Below are 26382 nucleotides of genomic sequence, written 5' to 3'. Positions count from 1 at the left end.
TCTCCATAATTGGTTTCCTGCCTGCAAACTACCAGGTGGAGATTGCGGGTGCCCTGGCTGAACTTGACAGGAATTTCCTCAGAATCAGGTGATGCTGTGATCTGCTGCCCAGGGAGAATGCAGACTTCTTCAGTGAGCCTGGCCTTTGGGCCCATTTGGGGTGCCCCTGGCAGCATGGCCATATTATTGGGTACAAGCCCAGGCTTTCCATGTGGGGGCAGGGCTGGTCCTCATGGAGATACAGGTGGATCTGATGTCCTGCAAGGATCAGAGGGAGTTTGTGTGGCCTGGGGATGGGGCATGGTTTTGTGGGTCCAAAATGTGACTGACCACCTGGAGACGTGCTCTGAGAGCAGAGACTGAGTATGCAGGCCTTGCAGACAGGCGGCGAGCTCTGTCACCTTCTAGTTGAATGAGCTTGGGCAAGGTAGTGAACTCTGAGCCTTAGTTTCCTTTCTTTCTAAGATGAGGATGTGAAAGTATTAATTGCACCTACCCCAGAGGACTGCATGGAATAATGCCTTGAGGTGCCTAGGTCAGTGCCAGGCACATGGCAGGACCTCGGCAGAGATGAGTTGCAGTTACTACAAACCTGTGGATAGGACAGACCAGGGCCAAGGGGTCCATCTGGTTGTCTGGGATTTCACAGGACAGGCCTTTGCTGTAGAATACTGTTAAATGGTCTGGATTATGAAGATTGGGTTTATAAGATTTAGGAAGCCAATAGAGACCAATCATGAGGCATCTCTCTCTCTTCTCTCCTTCTCCCCCATCCCTGGTTGCAAAAAGACAATTATGAAAAGTCCAGAAGTGTTTGGTGCCTCCATGATGCTACAAGCAACTTTTCTCAGGGTGCCTGTAACTTGGGTGCAAAAGCTTGTGTGGTAATGGGAGTGGGGTCAGGCATAGGCCGCCGAGGAAGGATGTTGTAAAGACTATGATGACCTTTGGAATTCTGTAACTTAACATCAGTAGGTTTGATTATCGATGAATGACCTGAAGGTCTGTGGCATGTAATGCATAAATTTACTAGTACAAAACTTCAAATCATATGCTCTGTGAGGCTAGTGTGCGTTGTAAGTTGCTTAGCTAGTGAGCGAGCCTAGGAGACAGCCCAGCACACCCAACCAACGTGGTTCTCTATGGGTCTTCATGAGCATGGTAACTCTGGAGATTTGATTAAGAATGAGTGTGTGTAGGGCCAGCCCTGTGGCCGAGTGGTTAAGTTCATGTGCTCCCCTTCAGCGGCCCAGGGCTTCGCTGGTTCGAATGCTGGGTGAGGACATGGCACCACTCATCAGGCCATGTTGAGGCAGCATCCCACATGGCACAACCAGATGCACTCACAACTAGAATATACACAACTAGGTACTAGGAGGCTTTGGGAGGAAAAAGGAGGAAAACAATAAAAAGATTGACAACAGTTGTTAGCTCAGGTGCCAATCTTTAAAAAAAAAAAAAAGAACGAGTGTGTATGTGTATGTGAAAATGGCTCTCCAAGGAGAGGAACATATTGGTGAAAGACAGAATTGTCTTAAGGCACAAGGATATTCACAGGAAACATCTGACTCTTAATGAAAGTGTGGTCCCAGGGACAGAAGAGAGGCCACTCCCATGGCTCCGTACATGTGAGTTTGGGGATATTTGCAGGGGTCCAGAGAAAACCTAGAAAATACCCATGGTGTCCTGGATGATCGTAATGTCCTGGAGGAAGTGAGGCCTTGTCTGCTCAGACTCTGAGGGTGCCCATCACGCAGGGCCAGGGACGGACCCAGGCTCCCGGCTGCTATCAGAAGCCGGCCCTTTTGTGAATGGAGCTTGGGGTCTATCAAGTGGTAACAATGTTCATTGATGTCAGGGTGTGACAGCACTGTGGTGACATACGTATACATTGCACTGACACTCTGGTGACCCTCCTTATGATGAGATCTTATGCCTATGTGTTGATGCTGTGACCAAAATGATGAGGGTTGAAGGAAAGCTAAGAAATCTGTATGTGTCTCTGCCTTAAGGAAACACTAACCCTTTGAGAAACTTCCCCTTTCTACCCTTTCCACCATTATGGCTGACAAAACAAGCATACTAATAAAAGGAAATTGTTTTCTCTCCTCTTCTCACCTCTTGCCCCTAGCTGGGAGAAGCACACACACACACATGTCCTCTCTGGAGGGTCCTGGACACAGGAACACTTTCTTCCTTCAGGTTGAATGCTTATCAGCTGCTTCATGTGGGGCACAAATCTTCAGTGTGTCCATGGATGTCAGTCTGAAGACCAGGGAGAGATCACGGTGAGAAACACTGAGCCACCTTGCCTCCCCTCCCTGCCACCGCCCCACCCAGTGGCTTTCTGTTTGGATGCTTCTGGGCTTTGACAGTGAGGCCCTGGTTGCTCAGTCTGTTTATACCCCTCCTTTGCTTTTAACATAGGCATGCTCCTTTGCAGAGCATTCGCAGAAATACTGGAAATGGCCCCACATGGTAGAGCTCTTGCCTTACTGGGCGATAAATTCTTCCACATGTGCTGAGGCAAGAGATGTTCTTACCGACACTGATAAATGATAGTTGTGTCCTAGTCAAGCATCTTTCCATCTTTCTATCATTTTACCAAGGGTTCTTTTGCAATCATATGTTGCTGCGCAGACTGGGGCAATGGTCCGGTTGTGGGGAGGGAAGGTGTAAATTCTCCGTGGAGAAGCCGTGAGCTCTGTAGTGGCTCCGTGGATTTCTGCCCGGTGGAAATGAGGCTCTCCTGAGTTCATTTGTCAGGCCCAGGCCACTTCCCATCATTTGTCTTGAGGGCTTCTTGTTTACTTTTCTGTTTGTTTGAAAGCACTCGTTTTATTCCTTAGAGTGGCAGTCCTGTGAAAATAGCTTTTCACAAAGAATAAAGCATAGATGTTACTCTAGAGAATATATTGTGAAAGCCTTTTGCATCCAAGTGGGGGGTTTTTGAGGCTTCAGACATTACGTTGTCAATCATCAAAAAGTTGACATTCCCCTTGGGAAATGGTTATTGAGTCCACATGACAGTCGCAGGCTGACCCCAAAAGGGAGCTGTGAGAACTTGTGCTGTGCGTCCTTATACAGCCCTGCAAAGGACTGTGGTATCTGACAATTTCTTCAAGTCCACATGACAGTATTTGTTATCATGTTTTAGTTTTTTGGTTGGTCTTTTACGAACAGCCTCTAACCAGAATGGGCGGAGGTGGGAGGGCCTGGGCGACGGGAACCCCTGAGAAGGGCCCTGTGAGCACCTGTCAGGGGCTCAGCAACCAGGAGCCCACTTTTGAAATGATCAGTCTGGACTTTTACGTGTTTGCTCGGTGTGTACAGCAGTCCCCCTGGTCTGTGGTTTCACTTTTCACCGTTTCAGTTACTCATGGTCAACCGCAGTCTGCAAATATTAAATGCAAAATTCCCGAATGAAAAAATTCTATAAATTGCCTGACATTGGGAGTAGCATGATGAAATCTCACACCGTCCCGCGCTGTTAGACCTGGGACGTGAATCATCGCTTTGTGCAGCGTATCCACGCTGTGTACACGACCCGCCCATTAGTCACTTGGTAGCTGTCTACCGAGGGCTACCACCCTCTGCCTCTGTCAGATCGACGGTGGTGGTATCGCGGTGCCTGTGCTCAAATAACTCTTATTTTACTTAATCACGGCCCCAAAGTGCAAGAGTAGTGATGCTGGCAATTCGGATATACCACAGAGTAGCTGCAGAGTGCTTCCTTTAAGTGAAAAGGTAAAAGTTCTCAACTTAATGTAGAAAAAAATATTGATATGACAAGGATGCTAAGATCCACGGGAACTCTTATTACACTATATTGTGGTAATTGCTTTATTTTATCATTAGTTACTGTTGGTAATCTCTCACTAGGCCTAATTTATAAATTAAACTTTATCATAGGTGTGTATGTATAGGAAAGAACATAGTATATATAGGACTCGATATTATCCACCATTTCAGGCATCCACTGGGGGTCTTGGAACATTTCCCCATCAATAAGAGGGACTACTATATTTTTCTCAAGCTTCGTCTCATTCATTTAGCACTTCCTGTGGTGGAAAATCTTGGTCTGGTGCTCGACCATCTGCCTATTACCACAGACTCTTCTGGAAAACACTGTTGATGATGAAGCCTATCTCTGGAGCCCTGATGGCCTCGCCTTACTCAGTGGCCACACAGCCACCATATGTCCTGCTTTGGTCACTCGAGTCCTGCACCTGTTATGTTTCTGCCTCCCTGTGTTGGTGGTCTGTGCACTTTGTACCCACCACACAGGGTGACGAGCTCTCAATGGTCTTAGAAGAAGGACAGAAACTGAAGACTCCTTCCGTTTTGTGGCTGGGGACCCCATGAATGTGGGTCCCTGTCCTGCTGAGGATGAAGAATCTGAAGAGTGTCTGGCGGTCCCACAGGCCTTCCTGTAGGAATCCGGCCCTCCCTGACCCCCTTCCCTTCCCTCCCACAGGGCCGAGGGCCTAACTTATTCTTCTTTCCTTTTAGAGCTTTCACCACCCAGTTTACCTGGGGTTTTCTCTTCCCTTGACCCTGACTTTGGATCCAGCTCCCTTATGCTTGCCTATTCCTGGGACCCTTCATTTTCAGGATTTTACTGGGTTTATTCTGGGGGTGTAGACTAGGGGTTCAAAAATAGGCAAGTTATAAAGTTCAAGAAGTCTTACGGGTGTAACCTGAGGCTTACCAACTGCTGAGAGTTTTCGTGAAAACCTGTCTGGCTGCAGGCTGCCAACGTGAGAAAGGGGGTACTGGGTGGGGAGTCATGGCCAAAAGCCTGGGGGTATTTTCCACCCCTACTGGGAGCCAGAGAGATAGCCGAGCGTGTTTGAGATGAGAAAGACGGTGATCACCAAAGTGAAATCATCACATTGGGTTTGGGTTTTAATTTAAAAATTCAGAAACCACTTGAAAATTTTTTGTTCTTGTTGGAAGAGAACAGTGAAATTGTTCCCCTGACACCACAATTAACTTTTCAGCATTAAAAATAAGTCCTTGACTACTATGGACTTAAAAAGTTTGATCAGTTTACTGCTGAATTATTTCTATCACCCTATGTAATTTTCCAAATCACCTTTCATTTTTACCCTCATTATTTTCTTATGGCTTAATTATCTAAACAACATTTCAGTCCTTCAAACTATTGAAACATGAAGGTTTTAATGTGTATCATGTGAACAAAATTGGCAAGTTTCTTTGGATTAAGGGAGTCCTCATTACTGTGGTTTGTTAGGGGTTTGAATATAGTAAGTGCAGTCAAAGCCAGAGAAAATAAAAACGGACAACAACAACAAATGTTTGCCCTGAGACTTTTTATTTAAATCTCAATAGCTACAACTTTACTGATTGGAAGCTGTTTTATTCTATTAGAGATGCTGTATTAGCCAGGGTTCTCCAGAGAAACAGAACCAATAGGATAAATAGACGATGGATGGCTAGCTAGCTAAAAAAGGATTTATTATGCGGGATTGGCTCACTCCATTATGGAGGCTGAGAGGTCCCACAATCTTCCCTCTGTAAGATGGAGGCCCCGGAAAGCTGGTGGTGTTAGTCCCAGTCTGGGTCCACAGACCCAGAAATCAGGAGCGCTGATGTCTGAGGGCAGAAGATGGGTGTCCCAGCTCAGTCGAGGGCAAATTCATCCTGCCTCTTCCTTTTTGTTCTCTTCAGACCCTCAGCAGGTTGGATGACACCCACCCACCCACAGTGGTGAGGGGATCTTCTCTGCTTAGTCCACCAATTCTAATGCAAATTTCTTCTGGTAAGACTGTCACAGAACACTCAGAATTAATGCTTTACCAGCTACCTGAGCATCTCTCAGCTGAGTCTAGTCGATACATGAAATTAACCATTGCAGCCGCCATAACAAAATACTGCCAATTCTACATGTATTTATAACTATAGCTTTGTAGTATCGTTTGAAATCAGGGAGCGTGTTACATCCAGCTTTGGTCTTCTTTCTCAAGATGGCTTTGGCTATTCAGGATCATTTTTGGTTCCATACAAATTTTAGAATTATTTCTTCTAGTTCTGTGAAAATTGCCATTGGAATTTGAATGGGGATTGCATTGAATCTGTAGATTGCCTCAGATAGTATGGGCATTTTCACAGTTCGAATTCTTTCAATTCATGGGCATGGAATATTTTTCCATTTATTTGTATCTTCTTCAATTTCTTTCATCAGTGTCTTATAGGTTTCAGTGTACTAAACTAGAAAATACATTAAAGAAATAGACATCTAAAGTATTATTTGGGATTGGCCTTGAATTTCTGCGTCCACACGTTAACCCATCTTAAGTGTTAGTGAAACTTGCCCTGCTGGTGAGTCTGAGTGTTGGACTCTGCAGTCCATCTTCCTTCACAGGCACCAGTGGTCTATGACCTAAGCTGCCTAAAGTGCAGCCTGTGTCAACCTGTTGAGATTAGAACTCCTATTTGCCATTGATGGGTGTGTCTGTAGGGGTGGGTGGGTAGAATGTGCATAGAGGCTGAGGATGGACAGAAAGACCATGGGTTGTATTTAGGGAAGAGCTGAGACTTGGTTGTAGGAAGACTTGGGTTGTATTTAGGCAGGAGCTGAGAGCAAAGAATCAGAACCATTTGTCTGTATGCATCTCCATTTCCCCTCTCAGCAGGGCTGAATTCCCCACACCAAGGAAAGGGTGGAGTTGGCCCACATCAGCGTGATGGCCTGCAGACCCCATGCCTTCTTGGGTTTTATAGCAACTGTTCTATGCCTGGACAGCCGGAACAACATGACCTGCCATTGGCTGAGCCTTTGCAATATGTGTGGTACTTCGGCTGAAGAGAAGTCTACTTACATTACCCCCAATGTCATTTATCACGTTAATAATGACAAATGGACTGGACCGATTACTACTACTAATAGTGATAAATATCATGACATATGATGATGGTAATAGCTAATGTTTAATGAGTTCCCTCCATGTGCTAGGCATTCATCATTCATAAAATACTTAATGAGCTCCTACTGTGTACTAACTATGATTCTAAGAGGAGGACACGCAGAGAATGGGACAGACTCAGTCTCATGGACCACAAATTGGAGCTGGGCAGAGAGCAGATAAACAAAGAAACAGGCCTGTGCCACCTGAGGTCATGCAGTGATAAGTGCCATGAAGAAACTACAAGCAGGGCACAGGGACAGTGAGTGATGGAGGGAGAGCCAATGTGTGGCATTGTTTTCAGTAGAAGGGTCAGAGCCAGCCTCTCTCAGGAAGCATCATCTGAGTAGAAAGTCGAATGCAGTGCAAGAGTGAGCCCTGCGAAGATCTAGGGGAGAAGGGGGGGCACAGCAGGGCCCAAGTCTCTTAGGCAGGAATAACCTGCACTGAAAAACAGCTCCCCTCACATTTAAAAATTTATCCTCTTTTTAGCATATAGTCTATGAGTTTTGACAAACATACCCATTCATATCACCACCACCACAGTCAAGATAGAACATTCCATCGCCCCCAGAACCCTGGGTCCCTTTGTAGTGAAACTTTTCTGCCCCCCCCTCAGCCCACCCCCATCTCTGGCACCCGCCGATGTGTTTGCTGTCCCCGTCATTTGGCCTTGTAGGAAAATCATGACAGTGGCATCCTGCAGGCTGTAGTTCTGAGAGTGGCTCCTTCCACTTGGCACAGTGTGTGAGATTCATCCGCGTTGCTGTAGTGTCAGCAGCTTGCTCTTTTGAAATTTGCTGAACAGGGTTCCATTGTATGGACCTTGTGCATTTTGCTTATCCTATTCCCAGTTAGGGAATATTTGGGTTGTTTCCAGTTTGGGGCCACTGTCAACAAAACTGCTGAAAACATTCACGTGCCGGGTTTGGTATCAATGGAGCTTTCCGTTTCACCTGGGCAAACGCCTAGGCCTGAGATTGCTGGGTTGAAGAGCGAGTGTGCGTTTCACTTTACAGGAAACTGCAAATTGAGAAAGAGTTTTTAAAATTTTTTAAATCTTAGTCTTTACAACAATTGTTTGGGGTGGGTACCATCATTATCCCACATTCCAGGTGAGGGTTCTGAGCTCTCCTGTGGTGGATCTCGGGAATTTGGGCTCAACTCTCTTGCCTGATGTAATTGCTTCTCTCTGCCCAGTGGCTTCTTTCTGGTCTCTCAGGCTGGTTTCCTCGGCTTTCTCGCAGTTTCTGCCTCTCCTAGCATGCAGGTTGGCCCAGGCCTGGCCTCCTGGGGCATCTTCTCCATCAGGACGTGTTCTCCCATGGTGGTGCCATGGGGGGCTGCCCAGGCACTTCTGCCACTGCTGCCTGCTGAGGGGCCCCTGACACTGTGCACTCCCCATTGTCCAACCTGAGGCTTCCCATGTCTGGGACACAGCTGGCTGTGTGCAGAATGCCAGCTCTTGCGGCAGAGCCACTGGTCTCCAGCTGCTGCCTCCTTCTGCCCCCTTCCCTGTCATGGCCCCAAGGAGACAGGAGGCAGCTCCCCCAGGTTGTTACTGGGTACTAGTCACCCTCCCAGCCTGGCACCAGCCCGGGGACACAGTGACCTAGCGGTCACTAGTTAGAACTGTGGCTTTACATTGAATTTCTGATGAGTTGACAGTACCCTCTCTGATGCACCTCCACACGAACTAGACACATTCCTGTGGACAGGATTCACGCTCGTGTTTACAAACTCACACAGGAGATGAAAGTACACGATAATAGTAACATTCTCCTCCCTCTTGCTCCAGTTTTAGTCCTTCAATTACCAACTTCTGGTTTTAGCCACCTAGTTATTAGCACACAAATATAAATAGCATACTATATATATGTAAATTATTGCTTTATCAGCTTTAGATAGTATCTGTTAACTACGTTGTAGGAAAGATAAAGAATTTAGGGCATTATACGACCTTCCTTTCTTCCTGCCCTCTCTGCTTGCTGGTTTTGATCTGTAATGTTACGGAGTTTTCTAGTGGTTAGATGCATGCTTAAAATGAGTGTACTTAAATCTCTATTTCTTGATGGATCGTCTTTGCTCAAAATCTGTTGATGCTCCACAACCCAGAACAAGGAAATTAGTGCATGTAGACTTCCCTCCGCTCTCCCCTCCAGATTTCCCTCAGCCATACTATCACTTTCATACTGAGCGTGTTTATAGCGTTTAAATACTGAAGCAACTATAATTAAGTATTCTATACTTTGGGTTGATTCTGAAAACTGAAAACCCTTAAACAGTGTTTAATGCATTCTGATTATGTAAACATCATTCACTGCAGAACCAAGTCCTCTGATTAGACTCATGGAAAAGGAAATAAAGGACCGTGTAATTAAACTTTGGGCACTCAAGGACAATGTTCTGTGAATGAAGGTCTCTTTTCTTCCACTCTGTCATTTACCCACAATTACCGCACGCTTCAGTTTGCATCAAATTTGAACCATGACTTTCTTAAACTGTCTCGTTTTTCCCAAGGTTTCTAATTGCCATTTTATTTGTTGTTTTTAGAGAATCACATATATCTTCATTTTATCATTTGGAATTGACTAAGACCTGCTTAGGACCTTTATTTTGAGTTCTTATTCATGTAACTTGTACAGTGGAAATGACTTGCTTTCTGAATACAATCTGTACAGAGTCCTCTGACTGTTTTGGGGCCATTTGCTTCCTAGGGCTGCTGTGTGGCTGTCAGCTTGGGAGTTTTTCATTGCCCACTTGAGTCCCACATTTTCTTGGATCTGGGGTCATTTTCTTTTTTGGAATTCATTATCATTGCTGAAATTTAGATTTGCTGGGTGCATACTCCATCAGTGTAGCATAGCAGTTAAGAATGGGTCTCCTGAGTCTGAAATCTGTCTTCACTACTTATTAATTCTGTGCTCTTGAACAACTGTGTGCTCAGGGCCTTGGTATCCCCATCTATAAAATGGGTGGACTATAGCCCCCACACTGGGTATTTCAGGATGGGCTAAGAGTGACCAATAAACAATACAAATTAATATTTTGGTGGATTCCGGGAGGGAGAGGAGTAAATTGGTGTGCTCATGTGACCATCCTGGAACCTGGCAGACAAGCGTATTTCTGAAGTAGTCATGAAGGACTGCTCTGCCACGATGCACTCCCTGATTATCTCATGCTGTATTTTATGCCCAAGAATCCCACACGCATGTGTCCAGACCTCCCTCCCAAGCCCAGACTCCCATCGCTGTCTCCACTTGCATGTCCAGTACCCATCTCAAATGCAACAATTCAGAACTAAAGTCCTGATCTTCTCCCCCAAACTGGTTCCACTCACTATCTGTTTTCCGCTGCTAGAATGACAGCTCCCTGAGGACAGAGTTTTGATCTGTTTTGTTCACCGATGGACCCAAGTGCCTAGCACGTGCCTGGCTCAGTTGTAGGCACTAAACAAACACTTGTCGAATGAATGAGTGAATGGCAGTGGGGAGAGCCAAGGTTCTCCCACACTGCCTTGCTCCACTGGTGCAGCTCTTTGAAGGTAACACCTGGAGGGGTCCATCTGGTTAATAAGTTAAGAGAGCAGAATCTCCTTAAGGGTAAGAGTCACAGGGAGGTGGCTTCCAGAGTGCAAGAAGGGAGACAAGAAACATGAGGATTTCCCACCCCAGCCGTCACTACACCAGCTGGTCTCAAGGGTTCTCTCCAGCTCTAACCTTCTGTGACCTCACACCCTGCTGAGCTCCCTGGCCCTGGAGGTGTTCCAGCATAGGCTGGATGATGTCTCAATAAGGATAACAAGGGGGGACTCAAGCATGAGAAAAGTACCAAGAGTGGATGACCTTCAAGTTCTCCTCTAATAATAAGATTTGATAATTAGGTGACTAGCCTCCCGCTTGTCTCTGCCATCTCCCAAAGCCAGAGTCACAGCCCTGGAATCCATGGCCTGCTGTGTGCTCTTGAGCCCTGTCCTGACCCTCACTACTACGCTATTACTCCATGGTCAAGGCCAAAGAAGCTGGTTTCCATTCCCTACAGAATTTATTCTATGTTTGACGAGCAATATGGAGTGTCTTTGACTGAGAGAGGACATACTGGACAGATGGAGGGGAGGCTAGAGAGGGACATCTGCCTCTCAGTCTTGCTTTTCCATCTCTTCTCCCAATTCTCGCCCCTCCTCACTGACATGGCCACATGGCCAGCTCTGGAGCAGACCTATCCATCAGGATGCACTGTGGCTCTCCACGTGGAGCCACAGGTGGACATGTGGGTTCAGAGGTGTGGAGCAAGCCCGGGAGAGATCTGGACAAGAACAGTGATGATCAGGTGGGAAGTGAGGCTGGGGGCTGGGGTTAGGAGGAACCGCCCCGAGGGTCCCATTAGCCTGAGTACTCTCATTTTGTCTCTTTTCCTCCTAGTTCTGGGTCCTTCAGCTTCCTGGTGCCAGGAAACCTAGCGCTGCAGCATATGCTGCCCCTTGCCCAAAGAATTGGTATTTATTCCAAGCCCTCTTGAGAGCAAACGGCATGCTCTTTGGTCAAGAAGAGACCTGGAAGAATGCATCTAGGGAATTCACTCCTTTGCTCTTATTTCTCTGGAAAATGGCCAGATAACACCCAAATCACAAAGGTCAATCCCTGAAATGCTAAACACCCATATTCCCACACCTCCCACCTAATTATCCCATTCCCCTCGTGTTAAAAAGGGTACCAAGTGATTTTCCACCGTTTTTCTTCTGATGTGTCTTTTTGCCAGTTCAGCAGCTGCTTCACTGTAATGATGGGATTGGGACCAATAAAGCAAACAGAAACCAAGGCGAACTCTGTAATGAGCACATACACCTCACCATCTGCTTCTGAGGACACCTGCTCGGTGTGTACACAAACCTCCTCTCCTTCGATATGTAATCCAGTCAGCAGCTGTTATTATTTTTCCCATTTACAGATGAGAGAACCAGAGCGTGGAGAGGCTAGATGGTGAGTGATGGACCCTTACAGGAGTCAGGCCTTCTGACTCCAAGGTTCATGCGCTCCTCTGCTTCTGCACAAATGCCTCTGTCCAAATGGGACTAGTGGCCCGTGAAGCCCATCCAGGACATTTGGTGAAGTGGTTAAGAGCATGGACCTGGGCGCAGGACAGTTCAAGCTCCAACTTACTAATCTGTGACTTTGGGTAAATTGCTGCATGTCTGTAAACTTCAGTTTCCTCATCTGTAAAAGGGACAGCAATGGTTACTCATTGTGTAGGTTTGTTGTGAGAATTAAACGATGTATGCAGAATGCCTAGCATGATGCCTGACACATTAATTCTTCAACAAATAGTGACTATTCTTATGAGCTAGGTCTCTGTTGAGTGGGCAGAACCGATCAGAGGGGCAGGAGGAGGGGAAGACAACAAGGTTGGCTAGTGGAAGTAGAAGGACTTAAATCAGGAGACGTTGTGCAGGTCGGACAGATGTCAAAAAGAAAGATGGACTTGAAGAGGGCTAGAGGCCAAAACAGAAAGAGAAAACAGGTGCACCGTTGATATGATTGACATTCTTTTAACCACAAAGTGAGGGAGGCCAGGCAGGCACCTCTCCTCCTTGAGGAGACCCCCAAATAATGCCCCTCTTTCCTGTCAGAGTTCTGAGCCGATTGAGAAACAGACCAAAAGATTTAATGGTGCCAATAGACCACCTTTGTGACTGTGATGGTGAATTTTCTGTGTCACCTTGACTGGGCCATGGGGAGCCCAGACATCTGGACAAACATTCTGGGTGTGTCAGTGCAGGTGTTTCTGGATGAGATCAGCATTTGAATTGGTAGTCTGAGTAAAGCGGATTTTTCTCCCTAATGTGGGTGGGCCTCATCCAATCAGTCGAAGGCCTGATAGAACAACAAAGGTTGACCCTCCTCCAAGTAAGGGGCAATTTCTCCTGCCTGACTATCTTCAAGCTGGATAATCATTTTCCTTCCCACCCTGGACTCAAACTGAAATATTGGCTCTTTCTGGGTCTCAAACCTGCTGGCATTTCGACTAGAGCTACGGCATCAGCTCTTCTGTGTCTCCAGTTTGCCAAATGCAAATCTTGGGACTTGTCATAATCACATGAGCCAATTCCTTATAATAAATCAATCTCTCTTCTCTCTCTACATATATATTCTATTGATTCTGTTTCTCTTGGGGAACCCTAATGCAATGATTAATAAAACTGAGTTGTGAGAGCCAAATGGACTCTCTAACTGCCTACTCTCCAGGGTGACCTTGAGACAGCCCACCTCAGGGAAAATTTCAGTCTTCAGAGAAGATACACTTCTCTAGATTGCAGGCTTATGCTGGTCCTGGGTAGAGAGGAAGGAGAAAGAGAGCAAATCCTCACGCTTAGGACTTGGATAGAGTAGATTCACCAGTGAAGACGAGTGAACCAATGGCCCTCACCCACTAACTGAGGAAGAGTAAGGGGTGTTTAGAGAAAATGCTAATGTTCTGTAGCCTTTGTTCAGACCATTGTGCTCATCCATTAAGCCTGTGGTTGATCAGGGGTGAGGTCAGCAGAAAGAATATCTAGACTGACCACCTATGCAGGGCTGCTCCTCCAAATCAGATATTCCGTTTCTGTGCAGCCTCCTGGGAACACTGCTGGGCAGGTGGGGTTTTGTCCCTAGGGACCTCTGAAATGAGTCAGAGCAGTGAGCAAGTTGGAGTCCACTCCAGGTCACCGGCACCTGACGCTGAGCGCTTCCTCTCTGTTCTATTACCCATCCTGAGTTATTTCATCCATATGTTCCAGCCATTTATCAGAGGCTCTGCAATGAGATCCGATGACATCATTGAGCCCTCCAATCATAACATGCCAGCAGATAGATACTCTGATGATGAAAACAAACTCCATTCCATTAGGGAATCCTCAGGGAAGAAGACAGTTCAAAGGTTAAATTCCCAAGGAAATTAAAGCAAAATATTTTAAATTAAAAAGCCCAGCCGTCGTCCTCGAATGAAGTCTTATCTGGCTATATCCTTCGGGGGGCATCCCAGTGCCTGAGCCAGGCAGGGCTCATTCCACACTGGGAGTGGCAGATGGTGGCCCCCAGGACAGAGGGAAGTTCTATCGGCAACTTGGGGCACTATCAATTCAACACTGAGCATCTGAGGGGCTCCATCCTCCCCGACCCAATGTTTTAATTACAGAATTTTCAAATTTCAGAAAACTCGAAAGAGAACAATGTAATGAACACTGGTGTGCCCTTCCTTGCATTCACCAATTGTCAATTTTCTTTGGGTTACGTTTGTACTCTTTCTCTCTCTCTCTCTCCACACACACACATTTTAAAGATTTTTACTGAATCATTTGAAAGTATTTCAAATATTTTCAAAAATATTTCTAAAGTAATGTCAGATTATCGATTCAATAGTATCAGTAATACATAGTCCATATTCAACTTTCTGTAATTATCTGCAGAATTTTTCCGATGTTTTTTCCTCTGGATCCAGAATCCAATCAAGGTTCCTCTGAGGTTGTTGCGTGCCTTCAGCTTCCCTTAGTCTCGCTGCCCTTTTGTTTTGTCTTTGTGACTTCCGCAGTTTCAGGAGTCTCTCTCCGAATGGCCCACGTTCTGAATTTGTTCATCTTCTCCCATAGGTTCTGGGTGAGCTTCTGTGACAAGAGCACTCTAAGGGGGAGCCTGGACTCGCCCCTGCTCCCATCAGAGGGCACATAGGGTCAGTGGCGCCCACTACGGGTGATGCCATGTCTGATCACATCATTAGGACTGGCCCTGCCAGCTCTCTCCATTGTAAAGGTACATCCCCCCTTTTGTGTGTGTGTGTTTTTTTTTTTTTGGAGGAAGATTGCCCTCAGCTAACTACTGCCAGTCCTCCTCTTTTTGCTGAGGAAGCCTGGCTCTGAGCTAACATCCATGCCCATCTTCCTCTAGTTTATACTTGGGACGCCTACCACAGCATGGCTGCCAAGCAGTGCCATGTCCGCACCCGGGATCCGAACCAGTGAACCCCGGGCCAGCGAGAAGCGGAACGTGCGAACTTAACCGCTGCGCCACCGGGCCGGCCCCAGGTACATCCCACCTTTTGATCGACAAGTACTGAGAGTGGTGATGCATTGAGATCCTGTGGATCGCCTGTTGCCCAGCAACCTCTCATCCAGTAATTTTAACATCCACTGGTGATCCTTGCCTGAAGCAATTGTTACTAGGGGATTGCAAAGTGATTTCCTAAGGTCAACATTCCTTCAACACTTACTATCTGTTTTCTTCTGTAAAGAAGAGCTTTTGCCTACCCTTTTTTTCTTTTGAGAATAGTTATCTCGTGAATTTTTTTCAAATTCAATGTTATAGCTTGTTACTACCAACATTCTTTTTCATGCTCACGTTATCCCAAGGTTAGCTAGTGGATGATTTGTCTTACAATTTGCCACATACTGAATGTTTGTGTCTCCTCCAAAATTCATATGTTGAAAACTAATCCCCCACGTGGTGGTAGTAGGAGATGGGGCCTTTGGGAGGTGATGAGGTCATGAGCACAGGGCCCTCACAGAGGGGATTAGTGCTCTTATAAAAGAGGCCCCAGGGAGCTCCCTTGCCCCTTCTGCCATGTGAGCGCATGTCTATAAACCAGGAAGCAGGCCCTCACCAGACACTGACTCTGCCGGCAACTTGCCTGTGGAAATCCCAGCTTTCACAGCTGTAAGTAAGCAATTTCTGCTGTTTGTAAGCCACACAGTCTAGGATGTTTTTCTTACAGCAGCCCGGGCAGACTGAGACACTATTTCAAACAATCTAGAGAGTAACTAGGACACGCCAGACTACGCAGCACTGGCCCTAGACTCACCGACTATGGAAAAGGAGCCGGTCTCAAGCTCCTGAGTAGTTATCCCAATAAAATCGTGGCCCCAGGGCCCGGCATTTAGCGTTGCCAAAGAGACTGTGTCTGAATCATGGAGGGGAGATGGAAAAGATCTTTTTAATGTTAGTCTTGCCAGAATGACCACAATCTTTATATCTGTCTGGAGTCTACAATTGTAACTCAAGTGGAAGAGGTCTTTCCAGAAGAGGTTTGCTTTGCCAGGATGCAAAGGGGAGGGGGAAGGAGGAGACATCCACCTGGGAGGAGCCTTCCTCTCCCCTTGAGGAATTTTAACATTTCCTATCTTGAGCCTGGTGCTTCTGAGTTCCCTGAGCCACACCGAGGCTGAGCTTTACTGGGTCATGTGGCCTCCATAATAGAGTGGGACAGAGTTCTTCCTCTGGTCCTGGGCTACTCTTGCCATTGGCATCTCTTGATTTGCAATTAGGCCTAAAGTCCTGCCTCCCAGGGCCTGCTTGCCCCCGCTCCACCCTGGGTTAGCTGCAGTTCTGTGGCAGAGAGCAGGTCTCTCCCTCCTGCTCTGCAAGGCAGCACAGGGTGCGGTTCAGGCTCCTGTCTCTGGTGTCTGGTTTCCTTTTTGAAAGGCTCAGCTGAGGCTGGGGCAGCAGGTGCAGCACTGCCTATCTTGGCAAGAAGCTAACACCTAACAGCTTGAAAAGCTTTAGGACGCACAAGAAGTCAGCTGCCTTAGATTAAAAGCAGAAAACATTGCCCTGGCTCCCAATATGTCAAAGGCCTTTCATGAAAAAGTTCTTTTTTATGGTTGAATCTTTGTCGCAGCCACAGCTGTTCAGGAAACCCACATCTGTTGAAGCAAAAGTGGGTATTTTTCAAGGCCCTGGCTTTGCTGAGGATCTCACCACGCCCTCCCACTTGCTGAGGCCACATGCGTGGCATCTGACTGTTAGGTCCCACATGGCAACCATTTGGCTGAAACTCTGTGTGGCTTGAGGCCTATGGAACCTGCTGTCTTAGCTCTGGTTCCCTAGAAAATAGCCTGAAGAAAAGCTCACGGACTAACCCATTATGAGTGAGTACAATCCCAGGGAAGCAGGAGTGAGAGGGGATGGGGAGGCTGGGGGAGAAGGAGGACACATGTGAGAGTGTGTGTACCTGACTTGGCCACAGCTTACAATAGGTTAATGGCTTGTTCTCTCAGGATGTCCTCCGAGAGGTCACATAAAGCCTTTGTATCTCTGAGTAGTCCATTGAGGAAGGGTTTAGAGTGGAGAAAAGGAGCAAAATTTATTCACTGATTGCAATATCCCATTGCTAAGGTCAACTTCTCTGCACGTCTGCACTTCAGCCCAAGAGAGGAGCCCCAGGGTGGAGCTGGAAGGTGCATGGTGTATGTGAGGGAGGTGCTGTCAGGTCATGCCTCCATGGGAGGAACTGGGACCCTTGCCTGGTAGAGGAAGCTGTCTGAATTCATAACCACAGGAACAGCGCAAGCCACATCTAGGGCCGCTCCAGCCTAGAGAGTCCAGTGCACCTGCTCACCACCGCTTAGTGGTCAGTGTGTGCAGCCCCAGCCCCAAAGCCCTTGGTCAAAGCCGGTCCAAGCTCTAGAGACTTGCCAAAAAACACTGCAGCCTAAGGCTTGGAGCTCCTCCCCCTAGTTCAGCATCCAAAAGCCCACTTCATTCTAAACAGATTGATGGCTCTTGGTCAATTGCCATGAAGAACCACAGTAAAACCCACATGGACTGTGCTGGGTAAGCACCTCCAAAGCGTGAAGGCACCTGCCATGGCTGGAGCAGAAGCCTCCATCTCTCACTGTGCATTTTGCTCCCCTGACTCCCCTATTTTTATTTCTTAAGGTTTGAAGATTCATGAGCCAAATATTGAGGTTGGGGTTATGGCTGTGAAACCATAAGCAGCCCTCTGAGATGCATGTCCTTTTCAAACTTAGAGCAGAGGAGAACACAAGCTCCTGTGGGCAGCTGTTGGCCTTGAGGACGGGAGACCGAGAGGCAGGGCCGTGCAGGCCCGTGTTCACCTTCTAAGCCCACTAGAGACATAAGGAACTGTTCCTCCTCTGGGGAATGATTGAGGGCAGGAGTGTTACACTCACGGAACCCCTTCCCCATGGGAGGAGACAACAGGAGTGGAGAAGAAGACATTCCTCTATAATGTTCCCAAACTCCAGGGACCTTGTGTCAAGATGTCTTAAAAGCTTTCTCACTGGGCTTTGATCTGGGGGCCCCTCCAGGAGAGCCAGTGAGTTCCTGATGCCCAAGAAATCTCCTTGAGTGGTGAGGGACTGTCTTCCCTTCTCTAAGCAATTATCTAGGGGTCCTGTCTTCCCCTGGCTGGAGTTCAGATGGGAGGTAAAATGCCCAGGGCCCCTCACTGGATCACCATCTCCTTCCCTATCATCATCCTTAGTGAACTCTAGACATCAGCTCATAAAGGATATATGAGGAGCCAGGGAAGTGCTCAAGAGTGGTGTGGCCACTTCTTAGTTGATCCTGTGGGGATGTGTCTAGAAACTGCTCTTCAGAACACGTGGGTAACTATCAACTGTTGAGCTCAGCATTGGGGCTTTAAGTGTTACTCTGAGAAAACAGGAAACGTCCCATTCCACACCACTGCCCATTCATTGTTTCACTAGGAATTGAGCATCTGTGATTTACCAGACCCTGTGATGTGCGTTGGGGTATGTGAGGATGCGGGGAGGATTCTAAACTAGAGCAAGTCATAACACTCGATACTGGAGAGGCTTTAAATAGTCCAGGAAGGGAAGCAGACACACACACACACACACATGCACATGCACACAAACACACACACTCCTGCAAGGACTACAAGAAATGTGGATTCAAAAGGCTATGGAAACTCAGAAGGAAAAGTGAGGCTTCATTTGACATTTGAACTCGGTCTTGAAGGATGAGTGAGTTCGACAGAGAGGAAAAAAGGGAAAAGTTAGTAGGAAAAGGCATAGCATGTGCAAAGTCACGGCTGCTTGAAAGGAAGTGGTACAGACAGGAAATCGAGAGGTTTGTGTGGCAGCAGCACATGGTGTATGTCCTTGTTGGTTCATGTTTCCAGACTTTACGGACGCTTAGTATATACCAGGCACTGAGCCTCCACTCTCAGAGAGATGAGGATCTCAGAGAAATCAGTAATTAGAAAGGCTCTGAGGAAGCCTGTATGTTTTGGATGCTGCTACCATGGGCTTGCCCAGGGATAGTTGTGAGCTATGGTGTGCCTCCTAAAGTCAGCCTTTGGGATCCAAGATGGCAGCTTCTTCTCCACAGGCACCACCTCCTGTTGGTAGAGTGGTCTCTCTGAGTGGCCAACTTGTGTTACTCCATCCTCTTGGGTCTCATCACAATAGGTATTGGTTAGGTTGGCCATACCCTGACTTTCCAGGATGATTAAGCTAAGATCATCTGAAGACTTGGGCAGATTCAGTGGTCATAGTGATCACTCAGGCAACCAAGTAACAGTGGTACAAGCATGTAAGTTAAAAAATAATAAGCATCAATATTTGATGCAAGAAAAGGTCCTATGTGGCTAAGGCTGTGGGAGGTCCTGGGAATTGCCTTAAGATATCCCAAGAGTGGTGGCAACGTGAAATTGACACAATCCATCTCAGTGACATGAAGCAGCGACTGTGCTCTCAGCAGTAACCAGACTCAACTCCATTTTTATACCCTGTAGTCATTTCATTAAACACAGGAATACAGCCTAGCTCTTACCTGGAGAGGTCAGAGGTAGGCCTTCTTCCTGCAAAGGAAAGCAGAGGGGCATTGGATCCGGGAGAAGGAAGACTTCACAAGGAGCACAGCTTGTAGGAGGCTCGCCCAGAACCTGCCGGAGTCGCTTCACTCAGGTGTGAACCCTTCTTCTCTACATCCAAGGGAGGAGGCAGATTGGGCAAAAACTATGGCCCCTGACTTCCAGAGGGGTAGAGTTATAATGTGAAAGGGGAACCCACAATCCATAATCCTTCAACCTGGAGTTTGTAAAGAACAATGGTCAGTAGCTACAGGTGGGAAAGCAGACTTGATCAGCTATGAAAATAATGGACATTTAAGAAATCAGTAAGTTATCAAATCCCATTTGGTTCCTGTTTTCACTCCTGTTTCTCAGAGTCTTTCTTCTCCTCTTCGCGTTCTTTGGGGATGATCTTGTAAGTGGAGAGAGGTAAGTACACTGCAGCTTATGGTGTTGAATAAACTACATCTAATCAAGTCATCTTCTGCTCAATAGGGTTGTTTTGGAAACTGTGCGTTTGGTAAAGACAAATTCTGGGGGACCTAGAGGGAAAGTGGGGACTGTGGGACAGTGGTGGGAGGAGCTGTTGAGAGCTTGGGGGTGGTTACAAAGGCAGCAGGAGCCTGAGGGAATGGAGATGGGAAGGGCATAGACTCAAGCACAGGTTAGCCAGGGAGTTACCCACCTGCTTTTCTTGGGAGCCAGTAATAAAACAGCAGTCCCGCAGCAGCAAGGCCCAACACACTGAGCAGTCCGCCGGTGACACCTGTGGCAACAGGGCCACTTGTGCTCCCTGTCAGCCATGAAGGTGAAAACCGGTGCATGAGCCAGAGGGAGAGGCTTGTGGTCTTGGACTCCTGCTTCCCCTGGGTCAGAACGGATGCCTGGGCATGGGGAGAGAGGATAAACCTAGGGGACGAGGGTTCCTGAGGCTAAGCAGGTGTTGGTGTGGCACAGGAAATGGCTCTTCTCTTTGTGCGGAAGCTCATCTCTGCTGATGAGGCAACGGGTGAAGGTCAGGATGGACAGCACCAGCAAAGGGCATTAAATTCAGTGATCCTCCTTGGCCCCTCTCTCCTGCCCCAGTACTATCACTCCAGAAATACTGCAGAAAACAACAATTTAAAGAACTGCCAGCTTTGTGTACCTGTGCCTGAGAAGCACTGTCCTGGTCAAGCATCAGGACGGTTATCAGAGAATCTTTGGAGGAAATATTTTCTCCACATCTATGGCACAGGCGTAGGAAACTTACTTGTGATAGAAAGTGTCACTGTGTTACTGCGCTGGATACCCAGGCCATTGTTGGCCTCACAGGAGTAGTTCCCAGAATGTTCTTCAGTCAGAGAGAGGTTGAAGGAAGATCCTCCTCCAGTGAGGCTTGAGTTGCTCTCCAAGTTGACATCATTGCGATAAAACCGGTACTGGATTGGGGGAGAGCCTCTCTGGGCCTCACAGTGAAGCTCCACCACGTCGCCCACCACAGCCTGGGCCCCGGGAGCCCTGAGGGTGAGGACAGGGCGAGACACTGGAACTGAGGGAGACAAAAAGTCAATGGAAGTTGCTACTTCCAATCTATTCATAAGTGAACAAACATCTCAAACAAATGGCAAAAGTCAGGTCCCAATTTGGAAAATAGACTGAAACGCATATGACAGCCAAAGCTAGTAACTTTAATCTAAAAATAGCTGTCAGTGCACAAGAACAGCCAACAGAAAAGTGTAGAAAGGGTGAGAACCACGAAAAACTTCAAATAGCCAAGAAAGGTATAAAAAGATTATCATCTTCCTTACTAACTGAATATACACAAATGAAAACACCCATTGGATTGACAAAGCTCACCGGGACAGATAACGCTGAGGAGGTTGTAGAGAAACAGGTGCCTTCATGTGCTGTCCATGGGAATGCAAATTTGAGACCATTCCTTGAATGGCAATTTGGTGATATCTACCAAATTTAAAATGCACGTAAACTGTGACCCAGCAAATCTACCTCAAAGACTCTTTCCTGTAGGGACACTGACAGAAGATATGCAAAGATGGTTGTACAAGGATTTCTATTGTAGGATTATTATAAAAGGTAAAAATGAGAGACAACCTAGTTGTCTGGCTAATAAAATATGAAGCATATCTGGGGTGTATTTTGTAAACTAAAGTCGAGATGTATTTTTAATTGAAAAATGCAAGTTGTGCAACTATATGTGTAATATGATTCTACTTTTGTGAAAAATCTTATGCCTTTATGTTTATAATATATTTGATTATTTCTAGAAAAATATACATGGAGCTATCAACAGTGGTGAAGTCTTGGAAGTATGTGGATGTGTCCACACAAGGAGAAAGAGGTATGTATTTTTCATATTGTCCCTTCTGTACCATGTGATTTTTTTATCCTGAAGATTTATGTATTCTTTCACAATAACAAATTATTAAAAACTCAAGAGTTTGTTAAAATGTGGCCACAAAAGATGAAGAAACCTCATACAGTCAACGTATGTTAAGAGTTGGATAAGCCCATGTTTCAACCTGACTTTGTCATTGCCAGCTGGGTCTGTAAGCAAGTTACTTCACCTCTCTAAGCTTCCATTAACTCTCCTGCAAACCCTCACTGGTTGATACTTAAGCTTAAATGAGAAGCTGCGCATCAGGTACTAAACACAGGACATGGCACATGCCAGGGCTCAGTTAGTGTTGATGATAATGAAGATGATGATGATGGTGATGGTGGTGGGTACGATGATAACAAGAAATATTCCTTTATCTTGCAGTTCTCCCTGACCCGTTTTCAACTTCTAGGACTCAGACAAAATTTAATTAGGCTGGCAAGAAGTCCCTTAGGTGTGATAGCAGCCTCAGAAATAATGTGCATTTGTACCAGGCAATCATATAAGGAAAGGAGTGGGGATGAGCAAAAAAGCATGAATAGAGTGTGGGAGGTATGATGTGTTGGTCCACTGTGTTGTGAAGAGAGAGGGAGCAGCTCTTGGTCAGTGGTGCATGGTCGTGTGGTGGATGTAAACCATGTGGTAAGAATCCCCATGAATCACAGAGGAAAACTGGCTGAGGTGGATGCTGCCTGTCAGTGGGGGCAGAAGAATGACCTGGTTGAATGGAAAAAATCAAATCTGAAATCAAGTTGCCTCCTGGATGCCAAAGAGATGCCTGCACTGGCCACCTTGATGAGATGCTGAATCCTGAGCTGGCATCCCCAAACCAAGCTTCTCCTGTGGCTGTCGCTATTTTTTATTATATTCAGGCACTCAGCCAAAGCAGACTAAGAGCATCCATCTGCATTTGGCTTTAGCTATCTCCGGGGGCATTTACATGCCGTTTCACGGTATCCTGCTTTCCGGGATGTACCCCAGGAGCAGGGACCCCCAGCTATTCCTGCTCATGTCTCCTTCCAGGGACCTTTGAGTCTGAAATACTCCATATTCCCTGTGCAGCAAACTCATAGGATTCTAGGGCTTTGAGGATGGCCATAATGTCCGCCACATCTGATTTTCCCACTTTATAGGTGAGGAAATTGAGGTCAGTCTAGGGAAATATTCTTGGCCGGGGACATCCAGCTGGCTATCTTCAGAACATTTATCTCAAGCCTTTAGCATGCTTTTGCTATACCTCACATCTCCCTATACAGGAGTTTGGAGGTTGGGCCTGTAGGGGGTCATCACAAAACAGACTCAGAGCTCATAAGAAGCAGTTTTCCTTGGCGATTACACTTACAGGCAGGGGATCAAAGGACAGCTTAGAGAAGGAAGGAATTTGATTGATGGCTGGCCATTTCCACTCCACGTCCTCCAGCTCTCACCTTCTCTGCGCTGGTCCCCTCTGTACCCATTGCTTTAAGAATCACTTTGAAAACTAACTTGGACTGGTTGTGTCTCCCGAAAGGCCGTGCACACAGCTAACGTCAACAGAGAATTTTTGACATGGAAATGTGAGGCCTGTTTATACCCCTGGTAATGAAAGAAACTCAAGAGTAGAGACTTGTGGGGAGTCAATGAGAGAAAAACCAGGACAAGGAATGGCCAAACATTTTTTGGAACAGGGACAGCCATACGCAGAATTCTTTAGTTTCCCTTTTGTATCATAACTTCAGATAGGAATGCAGTGTATGTTCTAGGAAAGTCTTCTTTGCATTTTTAGTGAGGAGTTTTCAAGACATTCAGGAGGACTGCTTGAACTGTGCTTCTGGGGAGGTCTGGGTTTCTGAAACCAAAACCACAGGAAAGGTCCTAGACTTCCAAATGGAGGTTCCGTGGGCAGGAGGTCTGCTGGGGTACTTCATAGCAGCAGGTGGGAGAGCTGGAGCTGCATTTCAGCTGTTTGGGAGAGAAGGCAGTCAGTCCCTGTTTGTGCTGCTGGTGGGCAGGACCAACTCACCTAAGACATTGAGTGTCACCACCTCACTGCGCTGGGGCCCCAGGTCATTGTTGGCCTCGCAGGAGTAGTTTCCAGAATGTTCTGCACTCAGGGAGATGTTGAAGAATGCTCCTCCTCCAGAGGGGGCCATGCTGCTCCCCAGGGTGACATCCTCATGATAAAACTGGTACCAGATTGGGGGACAGCCTCTCCGGGCCTCACAGTGAAGCCCCACCACGTCCCCCACCACAGTCTGAGCCCTGGGAGCCCTGAGGGTGAGGACAGGGCGAGACAGTGGAAGTGAGGGAGAAAAAATAGTTAACTATCACTTCCTACTGTTTACGCTCTTCCGTAGGAGAGACATTTCAAACAGGGAACTGCTTTTCTCAGTTTTTAATGACCTTGTGGCATCACTCAGAACTCAGCTATAATTTCGTCAGACTGGAAGAAACAGCAACACTTGTGTAGTGCTCTGTGGAGTCTGCAGTGCCCGGACACACAATCTCAAGTGTGTTTGGGGGATCTGAAGAGAAAGATGAAATTGAACCCTGGGGTCTGAGAAGTCAAGAGACAACTGGGAAAAAGGAGATCAGCTCGTGGAAAATAAGGAACTGGAGAGACCTGTTGCTGACAAAGCCAAGGATGTAACTGAGCCTGGGCAGCATCAGAAAGGAGGCCCACAAGAGAATGAATATTGATTACTTCATTTGCTCATTGTTATATTCATTCATTCATAAAAATAATTGAGCAATTAATACTGGCACTATTTTCTGGGGAATCAATAGTGGGAAAGACACAGTCCCTGCTCTCATGAAGCCTAGCATCTAGAGGAGATGATAGACAGCAATGAAATTAAAAAATGTAGATGTAAAACATTGATAATTGATACAAAATAAAAAATAGGGTGCTATGAAATGTATAATTCAGGGGTCAAATGTGTTAACGGTTAGTCAGGGAACACTTCCTCATTAAGTGACATTTGAAACTAACTAGGTGAAGAGGGATACGAAGAATGCACCAGGAAGGCCATCAGTATGTGCAAAGGCCCTGAGTTTGGAAGAAGGTTGGAACTTTTGAGTTATTCAAACAAGGTGACAACAACGCTAAGAGAAGTGTCTGAAGACTGCTGTGAAATAGAAGGCTGGAGAGCGAGACAAGGCTTCAGGAGCCACGATAAGGGTTTTGATCTTTCTTCACAGAAGAATAGGAAGTCTATAAGTGTCTCTCTACAGGGGCATGAAATGATCAAATCTGTCTTTTTAAGAGATCATTCAGACATCAGTTTGCAAAATGGATTGCAGTGGGACAGAAGTGGAGTGGAGAGGTAGTTAGAAGTGCAGTGGAGAAGTAGCATTGCAGTATAATTTGAGTGATGGTAGCCTTGACTAGGAGAGTGGTAGTGGAGATGGAAGGCAACGATCCAAGAAATATTCTGGAAGTAAAATCCACAGAACTTAATGATTAACTGGCTATGAAGAGCAAGGGAGAGAAATGCCAAGGAAGACTGCTGGGCTTTGCCTTGTATATCTGGGTAAAAGCTATCTGGCTGTTATCTGGCTGTATCTTGACAGAGGTAGGGACATGTGGAGAGGAACAGGTCTGGGGGGAACAAGACGAGTTCAGTTTTGGAGATATCCAGGTTCATGAGCTTGTAGGCTATTTGAGCGGAGCCATGGTGTGTGCAGGTGTTCAGGTGGGAGGTCTCCTTTGGACATAGAAGCGTAGGACTCATTTATAGATGACATCCTCAGGATCATCCAGAGAAAGAATACAGATAAGAGAAGAGGGTGCATGCAGGACAAAGCTTGGGAAAAGACCTACACTTAGTTTGTCTATAAAAGGAGGAGCCAGTAAAGGAGACTGAGAAGGAGGGCAGAGAGACGAGAGCCAGGAGAGGGTGGAGTCATTGAAGAAATGGAAAGGAAGGTCAAGAGGCAAGAAAAGATGGACAATGTGGGCTATTTCTGAGAGTTCAAGTAAGATGAGGTTTGGAAAACGGCCATTGGATTTTAAGTTCTGGAGGTCATTGGTGACCCTTGTGAGAACCATTTTGGTAGATAGGTCAGAAGAAACCAATGAATTAGAATGCAGGGGGTAACAAGGAAAAGGAAACAATCTGTGTGGCTCACCCTGTTTAGAAATTTAGCCATGATAGAGCAGTGGCTGGAGGCATAAGTAGGATCGAGTTTGGGTTTTTCTTAGCCGTGGGAGAGACATAGCATATTAAATGTCAATGTGAAAGATCCTATACTGGGGAACATACGATAGAAAGGGATAATTGGTTGTGCAAAGTGTCTGAGAATGCAAGAAGGATCTAATCTAGAGATCAGGTGGAGATTTTGATTTTTCATAGGCAACAGAGTCCTCTCTTCTATACCTTAGGAAGAGGAGGGATGAGTCACTGGATGGATACAGAGACAAACACCCAATATGGTGGTGAGAGTGGAGGGTGTCATTGCCTCAGAGGGAGTAGAGGTGTTAATGAACTGAGGGTTCTGGGGATA

General features: G+C 46.5%; 1 protein-coding gene across 1 annotated transcript; it reads right to left on the bottom strand.

The window, feature by feature from the left end:
- Nucleotides 1-19572: 19572 nt before the first annotated feature.
- LOC138924182 (Fc receptor-like protein 5) lies at nt 19573-26028 on the bottom strand. Its single transcript, XM_070267584.1, has 5 exons — nt 26008-26028; nt 23900-24200; nt 20770-21048; nt 20203-20310; nt 19573-19649 (listed from the first exon to the last, which is right to left on the bottom strand). Exons 1-5 carry the CDS (start codon nt 26026-26028, stop codon nt 19573-19575), a joined length of 786 nt encoding a protein of 261 aa, XP_070123685.1.
- Between the last annotated feature and the right edge of the window lie 354 nt (nt 26029-26382).

The sequence above is a fragment of the Equus caballus genome, chromosome 5, assembly GCF_041296265.1.
Source record: "Equus caballus isolate H_3958 breed thoroughbred chromosome 5, TB-T2T, whole genome shotgun sequence".
Taxonomy (NCBI): Eukaryota; Metazoa; Chordata; class Mammalia; order Perissodactyla; family Equidae; genus Equus; species Equus caballus.
Note: the sequence above shows the minus strand (reverse complement) of the source record. Positions and strands in the feature narration are given on the sequence as shown.